The sequence below is a fragment of the Phoxinus phoxinus genome (genome assembly GCF_949152265.1).
Source record: "Phoxinus phoxinus genome assembly, chromosome: 1".
NCBI classification, from domain to species: Eukaryota; Metazoa; Chordata; class Actinopteri; order Cypriniformes; family Leuciscidae; genus Phoxinus; species Phoxinus phoxinus.
The window spans coordinates 31,910,972-31,920,035 of record NC_136876.1 but is presented as its reverse complement, the minus strand read 5'-3'; the positions used below and the strand labels follow the sequence as shown (position 1 = coordinate 31,920,035).

The 9,064-nt window shown below is 39.3% G+C and overlaps 1 protein-coding gene across 1 annotated transcript in view; it reads right to left on the bottom strand.

Annotated features, from left to right (window-relative positions):
• Positions 1 to 123: 123 nt before the first annotated feature.
• The window catches only part of plekhh3 (pleckstrin homology, MyTH4 and FERM domain containing H3), a 36,354-nt gene continuing 27,413 nt past the window's right edge, over positions 124 to 9,064 (bottom strand). The window contains exons 8-13 of the mRNA XM_079625721.1: positions 8,488 to 8,695; positions 7,688 to 7,824; positions 6,357 to 6,477; positions 5,474 to 5,905; positions 4,684 to 4,875; positions 124 to 2,891 (exon numbers count right to left, since the gene is read on the bottom strand). Of these exons, the coding sequence (XP_079481847.1) occupies positions 2,754 to 2,891; positions 4,684 to 4,875; positions 5,474 to 5,905; positions 6,357 to 6,477; positions 7,688 to 7,824; positions 8,488 to 8,695 (1,228 nt within the window). The 3' untranslated portion in view covers positions 124 to 2,753. The remainder of the gene's footprint in view (positions 2,892 to 4,683; positions 4,876 to 5,473; positions 5,906 to 6,356; positions 6,478 to 7,687; positions 7,825 to 8,487; positions 8,696 to 9,064) is intronic.

The following is a 9,064-nucleotide window of genomic DNA, read 5'->3' as shown; positions in this document are numbered from 1 at the left end:
GGTTTGGAACTATTTGAGTAAATTATAATAAGAATTAAAAATTTTAGGTGAACTATCCCTTTATGTTTGGCTGGAACCTGGTGTATGTTTTTTGTATTCCCACCAATATTATAACAGACAAGTGATGTAATGGTGCTGCTTTTTATTACATACAGTATTCATCATTTTGCATTATTGCACATTTAAGTTAGCTGTACAAAAAATAGTGCAATTGACTATTACACGTGTAACATAATAAAGGTACCATGCAGCATACAGACCAAAGCATCAGAGTTTGTCGAGTTTTGTTACATGTATGACATTGGGTCAGAGCTGCCTGCAGCTAAGGAGTGACATGAAAAGAAGACACGCATATGTGACAACCAACCACTACTGCCGTCACAGGGGCTGTAGGAGGAACATGGTTTGGGCAAAATAAACTTCTTTAAACAATATAAACAACATTGAAGACGTGATTGCCCTCCACCTTTGAACTTCAAGTAGCTGGCAACCTTTTTTTTTTCTTTCAAATTTTCTATTCAGGCAGACACACTGCTGTAGAGCAAAGATAGTGCAGAACCAAAATACTGAATACAGAAACACTGAGCCTGATTATGGAGTACGAGTGAATTAAAGATTGTACAGACTGTTTGAAAGGCACTAGTGGCTCCTCCAAAGGCAACCTGAAGCCTCATACTGAAAATGGGCTCATGCTCAGGACAACTGGGCAGGTTTTATTGCTACAGTGATAGTTTGGCAGTCATTCGAAGGGAAAAAAAGACCCCAACCCCAAGAAATTTGGTCCATGTGACTTTAAAAGGGCGAAGGACTCTTCATTTTTTGGTTATGTCAAAATCTCAAAAATCCTTAGATCTACAAAATAAACTCATTATTATTACAAGTTATTTGTCATTCGTAGACCTCACGTGACGGGGGAAAAAAATTAACAACAAATAACCAAAAAAGTAAATAAACATTATGACATCATAATTTACCTATGACGTCATCAGCTCTTTTGTAATAATTTCAATGCAAGCACTAAAATACAAATACAGGTCTTTATAAAAGATATATAAAACAAAAGTAAAAAGGACAATAAAAAACTCACTTTCACACAATGTATTCAACAGACAGTCATAAATAAAACTAGTAGAAACTAACACACATTAAAGGAGACAACGAGCCGTCATAAAGCCGACATAAGGCTTCATAACATAGCACAACAGACAGGCGCTACAGGTTAGGCTTAAGAAGATAGTTGACCCAAAAATGTCAATTATGTTATCATTTACTGACTTTTGTGTCATTTCAAACCTGTATGACTTTCTTTCTTCTGTGAAACACAGAGAAGACATTCTGAAAAATGTCTCAGTGTTTTTTGTGTCCATACAATGAAGGTCAATGGGGTCCAAACAATGTCGGTTGGGAACCCGTTCACTTCCATTAAATGAAAAAAACTAAAATAATGAATTATAATATCTTCTTTTGTGTTCAGCCAGATAAAAGAGCGTCATACAGCTTTGGAACGACATGCGCATGAGTAAATGATGACAATATTGTCATTTTTGGATGAACTCTCCCTTTTAATGGCAATGTAATTTCTTTAGGATATGCGATGATAATTTAGCATATCAATAGTGTTGATTTTTTGTCTATCTTCAGTGTTCGAGAGGTCTGGGAAGCTTGGTTTGAACCAAAATTGTCTTTTTTTAATGTCAAAATGTACTTTACCCTCACAGGTACGAGGATGCAGTGGGGTTAGGGATCTTAACCTTAACCGGATCTAAAGATCTGAGGCTGTTGTGGCTACAGGACAAACAGTGCAGAGTTACCGTAAGCTAACAGCACAGTCAAGCAGCACCAGGTCGGGCTCAAAGCTTTTCACATATACACTTGCATCATTCAGGTGAGCTAAGGATCCTTTGGTTTCTACAGCTTAAAATATTAGAATCTGTCTCTCACGCACACATGCACCACCGTCAGTTCGGTAATGGACAGTTATAAAGGTCGGTGTGAAAGTGACTTCCACCTGCTTTCATTTCAAGGTCATGTACGGTTTGATGAATGAGTTTAACAGCGAGCCAGGCAGGAGTCTCGAAAGGAACGTATAAAGCGCAGCAACTGCGTATGTGTGAGTGCAACAGCAGCATGGTTGTGTAGTCTTCTTGTAGTGCAATACAAAGACATTGCTGCAAAAAAAATACAAAAAATTAAAATAAGTTTTGTCTTGTTTTCCAATTAAAAAAATAAATGAACATCCCTAAAACAAGATAAGAAATGGAACTTAATTTTATGTAAATTCCTGAAAAAAGTAAAACTAAATTGATTTAATTTGTCAAATTAAGTAAAAGTATATCCATGTTGTTTTAAGGATGTTTAAACATTTAAATACTAAAAAGCAAGACCAAAATTCTTAAGAAAATGATTTTTTTGCACTGTTGATCTCTAAAGTCACACTATTTTCCTCTCTGTAATATTTGGCGGGCTCCAGGTGGCAGGGGCCGTTGAGGGCCCCGTGTCCTTTCTGGATTTGGCTGGTGGCGTAGCAAGTGAGTTCCTGAACCTGCTCTCCTGTTTGTGGCTCCCTGGACACTTTCCACTCCTCTTCCATTTCCATAGCATCTGTTCCTTTCAGTCTCATCGGAGTTCGGCCTCATTGCAAAGCTCCTCACAGGGAAGCAATCAGCCAGGACTGCATATGCACGTGTACATCAGTCAGAGTCAGTGTCAGTGTGTGTGCGTGTGTGTGCGCAAGCAAGCAAATCGTTCTCTCTTCACACCGGGTGAGAGGGGAGCTCAAGTAGGGAGGGGTGGAGCTTAGGGTTTGTTTCTATGGAGATGCAGTCATCTTTGCCTAGCTGGCGACGGGTGGCACTGAAGTAAGCATTCATCAGCTGCATGATCTCAGTCAGCTGAGAGAGAGAGAGAGAGAGAGAGAGAGAGAGAGAGAGAGAGAGAGAGAGAGAGAGAGAGAGAGAGACAGACAGAGATAGAGAGAGAGAGAGAGACAGAGAGAGAGAGAGAGAGAGAGAGAGACAGAGATAGAGAGAGAGAGAGAGAGAGAGAGAGAGAGAGAGAGAGAGAGAGAGAGAGAGAGAGAGAGACAGACAGACAGAGATAGAGAGAGACAGAGATAGAGAGAGACAGAGAGAGAGAGAGAGAGACAGAGAGAGATGACTTTAGTAAATTTCCACTGTAAAATTTGTTACAGACATTTTTGTCAGCACTTTACACTAGTACAATGACTCTGTTATGCTCTAGAAGGCATTATTCACTAAACTTAACCCTGGGTTAACATGGTTTTTAGGTTAGTATGACTATTTTGAAAAAAGTTTCTTATGCTCACAAAGCTGCATTTATTTTACTATTTATTAGTTTTTAAAAACGCACATATTATTGCACTTTAAGATAGCCGTTTTCTGTTTTAATATATTTTAAAATATATTTATTCCTGTGATGCATCATTACTCCAGTCTTCAGTGTCACGTGATCCTTCATAAATCATTCTTATATGATGATTTGCTGCTCAAGAAACACTTCTGATTATTGTCAGTGTTGAAATCAGTTGTGCTGCTTAATATGTTTTGTGGAAACCACAATGCATCATTGATGAATAAAAGTATACATTTCTAATTAAATTCGGTATTGTATGTAGTGTGAAACAATGCGGTCGAATGTTTTAGCTATTTTTTTTTTAGCAAGAGGCAACCAATCATAGACTAAATTCTTTACTCATTTTGCATAATTACATATAAATATTAAATAAACATAAATACTGATTTAAACATAATTGCTACATTAAATAAAACAAAATAAAAATAAAATCTAACAAAATAAATATCAATCTTAAAAAATTATTTAACATATATAAAATTATTTTAAAAAAGTTTATAAGGGTAATATTTTTGGTAAATATAGTGAAAAGTGCTATATCAATGAAATCAAACAGCAACTGACAGATGTCCTCACTTTTAATTGGTCATATTTAATATAATAATTTGTCACATTGATTTCTATAAGAGTTATTCGGGTTCAGAACAACTCTGGGCGACGGTTGATGACTAGAGTAGTTATTAATAGTGTATGTGTGAGCTAGCAGAGACATTCATGCATCACTCAGGAGGCAGGCAGATGTAGGTTGGCATGAAAACTCAAGAGACTCTTCAGGTTAAAACGTATAGGACTGAGGGCACGGGATGGGTGTGAGCCTGCAGCTGATATCAGGGGAAAATAAACTGGTTGTCTCAGTGTTTCCACATGTGTGCGCACTGAAAGCCACAGCTGGTCTGACCTGTATTGTGTGAGTACTGGAAAGTATACATGATAAAAACCCTTTGACATCAACGTCAATGTATTTTAGGTCTAAAAGCATCACAATTCATGTTAACACTCTTGCCTCGACTAGGGCTATATGCCTTCCCTGTAATATCTTGTATTTTGGTCTAACAGTATCATGCATGGTGATAACATGAAGGCCAAGTTGCATCTGCACATTATTGCTAGAGTAAATCTATGGCAGGACGATCTGGCTTGTATGGCTCATAATTCCTGGCTCATAGTTATGTTGTGTTTTAATTGCTTAACAGACTAATATTGAAACGCCAGCCACTTCAAAAAAATGTATTTTCAACAAGTTGCATGGTTTGAAGAATATTTCATGTCCATAGCACAAACATTGCGATACCAGTTAGAGAGCCCGCTTACCTTTGTGGTCTCAAAGAGCAGGTCTCGATCTCCGGCAGTGATCCTGAATGTGTTGCTATCAGAGACGCCATAGGAGCAGATCTGACCTATCGGTAGAGACTCCAGCGCTTCAGCTTCACCCTGACGATACAGAGAGACGCAGGAAGCCGCCACACCCAGCCACAACTTCTGAGAGAAGCTTCCTGTCGAGCTCTACAAGAAACACAAGGATGTTAGGCACAGCTGTGATTCTCTGGAAAAACTATTCAGTGGTACACAGTACACTACCAGTCGAAATGTCACATGATCCTTCAGAAATCATTCTATCATGCTGATTTGGTGCTCAAGAAACATTTCTGATTATTATCAGTGTTGAAAACCGATGTGCAGCTAAATATTTTTGTGGAATTTTACAATATTACTGTTTTTATTGTATTTTTTACTCTTTCCCCGACATTGACAGAAATTTCCGTATGTTTTGATCATCTTTCTGAATCCAATCCAGTCTTTGACAAACACTTTCTCAGCTTTTGCTAAAAATGTTGAATTTTTTTAATGTAACTTATACCCACATTTAAGTGTTGATAAAAAATAATGTATTAAACTAGAATAAAACATGTTTTTTTTTAAGAAGAGGGTCTGTTCTTACTTTTATTCAGATATTCATACAACAAAATATTCTGGGGCCATGCAAATTTTGTGAAAATGATCAAAAATGCTGACGGTGGCTGAGAACTTTTTTTTTTCTTTACGTTGGTGGGGAAAGAGTTAATGATACCAAACTTTTCACCAGTAACAATCATTCACTCACAATGTAGAAGTCCACTTCATAGAGCGTGCAGCCAAACCCTGACCACTGCCGGGCGATGGTGAGATAGGCGGCCATGCTGTCTCTGCGACTGTATCCCACCAGGGCTTTCCAGTGCTCTAAGATGGTCGACATCACCACGGCTCCCTCCTCTCTCAGCCTGGCTCGCAGTCTTTGGTCCTGTTCCTGACGCCGCTTGTGCCCCCACAATGTCCCGGCCAGCAGACCCCCGGGGAAGGAAGGGCAGCCAGGGGGATCGACGGGGGCCAGCAGGGCCCGGGCCTCCACCACTTCAGCTGGAAAGAGCTGCTCCAACGGCGGGTACGGAGAGAGGGCGCTGAAATCTCCCAGCAGACACTGCAGTCTCAGTGCCGCCAGAGAAAGAAGGTCATCCTCACAGGCTGGCAGCTGCCCACGCACTACCATCTCATGACACTGATACAGAGAGAGAGGGAGGGAGGAAGTCAAGATGGGAAAGTTCACTAGTGTGTTGTGTTTGCATGTTTGCTTTTCAAAACCGACTGATAAAGACGATATGCACACATCTGTCCACACAAGTGTGAAACTAGTCCACATTAAACAAACAGAGAGGAAGAACTGGAAAATCCCTCTTTCTTTCTATGCCCCCAAGCCGCTCTCTGCTGTTTCATGCACATATAAAATGTCTTAAATGGACGTTTGCAGACAGATCCAAACTAGGTTGGCAGCAGTCGTGTTGCAGGAATTAATGGCTTGTAATATAAATGTTCTGAGGAAGGCATCCATATTAGGTCTTTATAAAACACATTCCACAGAAAGTAATTTCTCTTTTGGCCTATAGTTTTACTTAATAATCTATTCGACTATCTCATTTCTGCTCGTCCCTGCCTGTCTCGTGTTGTTTTACCTGCTCATAGAAGAAGAGGTACTCAATGCTGTCGGTACTGATGTTATCGGTGTCCAACAGACAATAGAGTTTGAAGGAGAGTCGGCACTGGCAGTCAGAGTCTGGATCTTTAGCTGACAAACTGTAAGACAGAAAGACAGAGATTTGTTAATGGAACATGCACAAGGATCAGATATACATGTGAAGCATAAAGCAAATACACTTTGCACTATAGATACAACTCTGTACGCTACAAAAATGCACACCACACTATAGGGGTCCAACGTGCATCACACAGAATGGCTTAATTTAACAATACTAAGAAAAATGACCAAACAGTTGATGGGCCCCATTGACTTCTGTAGTATTTTTTTCCATACTATGCAAGTCAGTGGGTTCAATCAACTGTTTGGATACTGACATTCTTCAAAATATGGAGTGAGTAAATGAGTAAATTTTTTGGGTGAACTGTCACTGTCACCCTTCTCAAGCACCCTAAAACTGTTTCAACTGTTTACACAAGTCCACAAGTCTTAGGAAAATGAAATCCGCCAATGCTCCCTGAACACACAACTAAAAATCACCGTAACAGAGTGAAGTCATCATTCTCAATCACATGACACCCTGATTCACTCAGCTTTTTCTGCTGCATGTGCAGTTTTGCACGTGCGGGTTTGTGTTTGTGTCTGCACACATGTATGAGTATAAGAGAAAGCCTAGGCGTGTGTCCATGAACCCACTTCTGGGAAGAGTTGGCACGGAGACGTGCAAAAACACACAGACAAATACAAACACACTTCCCAGAATAAAGCGGATGCCTTGAATTCTGGCTGGCTGAGCTTATCTCTCCTTCAGTTTGCTTTACACATCAGTTAACGCAATGACATCAGTCTCACCTTGAGATCCCTACTGGCTTACTGAATACTAATAAAGAGCTGATTGTCTATTCTCACAGTGTGTGTGTGTGTGTGTGTGGGGGGGGGGGGGGGGGGGGGGGGGTAAAGTGTGATAAAGTTTTGGGAAAGTGAGTAAATCAAAGATAAAGAAAAAACAGACCTGCACTGTACTGTACTGTGGCGCAATCGTGGATGGTAATATCATGGTACCTTGATGTATATTATGGTATTGAATGATTACCATATTCATGTAACATGGTCTTTACACAGAACTTTAAAAAAAACCTAGTATTACCATGGTACATGTTTAAAAAAACATATAATAGTAAAATAGTAATGCCCTGGTACAATGTCCAACAAATTATGGTATTGACGTGGTACTTTAGGTTTGGTACATTCAGCTATTTGTTGTATTCCACATAACACAACTGATTGAAGAAATTTAGACTGAGTTACTTTTCAAATCTGGTGATGACATCAGCTATTATGGTGCTGCCTCCGATAGCTTTCTCCCAGCATGTGTTCTGCTCAAAAAGAGCAAATGTGTTTCGGCTGTCCTGCAGTCCGAGGCGTTCCGCCATCTTCCTCACAACCTGGACAAAGAAAATGAGAGTTATTTTAGTTTTTAATTAAATGTTTTATTTAAGTTCTGGTCATATATATATATATATATATATATATATATATATATATATATATATATATATATATATATATATATATATATATATATATTATTTCAATTAGTAAAAACATTTTTTTATTAGTATTTCATTATTTTAATAACACTGGCGAGAAGGAAAGAAAAATCCATGTTAAAATAACACAGAGTCAAAGAGTTCAAAAAGCTTTGTTTCTATTTGAAAATGCAATAATGTGTGTACAGTAAGCACATCACTTCTACTTGTGGTAGTATAGATGCCTGGTATGGAGCAGGGTGGTAACACTTTTGACAAAAACAATTTAAGACCATAAAAAACAATTGAAGAAAGATTCTCGAATATTTCCTTAAATAAATATACGCAACAAAAAATGTATTTATTTCTATTAATGAATAAATCAATACATTTTTGTGGAAGGATAACTGCTAAAAGAGAATTCAAAATTACAAAAAAAAAAAATGCTACTACCGGTAAATGAATGCGTCTCGTTCTTATGTTTGTGCGCTAATGATTACTTCTTTGTGTGCCAATAGTGACACAGGAGCGGCACAAGGTTCCCAAGCCCAGCTGTAGAGGAACCGTTTGATGCAATACCTCATTAGCCGTAGTGTGCGAAGTGATCGGTATCTGGCAGCAGCCCGGTCCAGGGTAGTGCACAGTACACAGTATCTCCTGCCTTCCCATCAGCCCCTGGATCTCCTCCCAAGAGGGCACACACTCACGGCCGCGCGTCTTCTCGAGAGCCTGGGCTATAAAGGACGCGTAGCTCTCCACCTCTGAGTCTGCACTCAAACTTTGAACCCTGATACATGGGGGAAGATAATAAAAGAAAGAGATTTAAAATTTTATAGGGACCATTTACAGAATTTCACATACAAACCACAGAATTTCCCTCCAAAAAAAATCAGGGGGAAGTTGTGTGGCCTCTCTGTTTAGTTTGTCTATTTGCGATATGAAATGTCAGCCACTTGGTAATCACATGCATGGCGTAGGCCCTAATTGTGTTAAGTAAACACATGCGGGAAGCGTCCGGAGGCCTCAGGAGAACAGAGTCTCCTCCGTCTCCATTACACCAGCCGCCTCTGTAATCAAAGCCCTGTGGTCAACGCACCATTTCCTCAAGGCACACTCGTTTATTTAGCCATTCTCTTATTTTCTGCCCTTCTCCCCT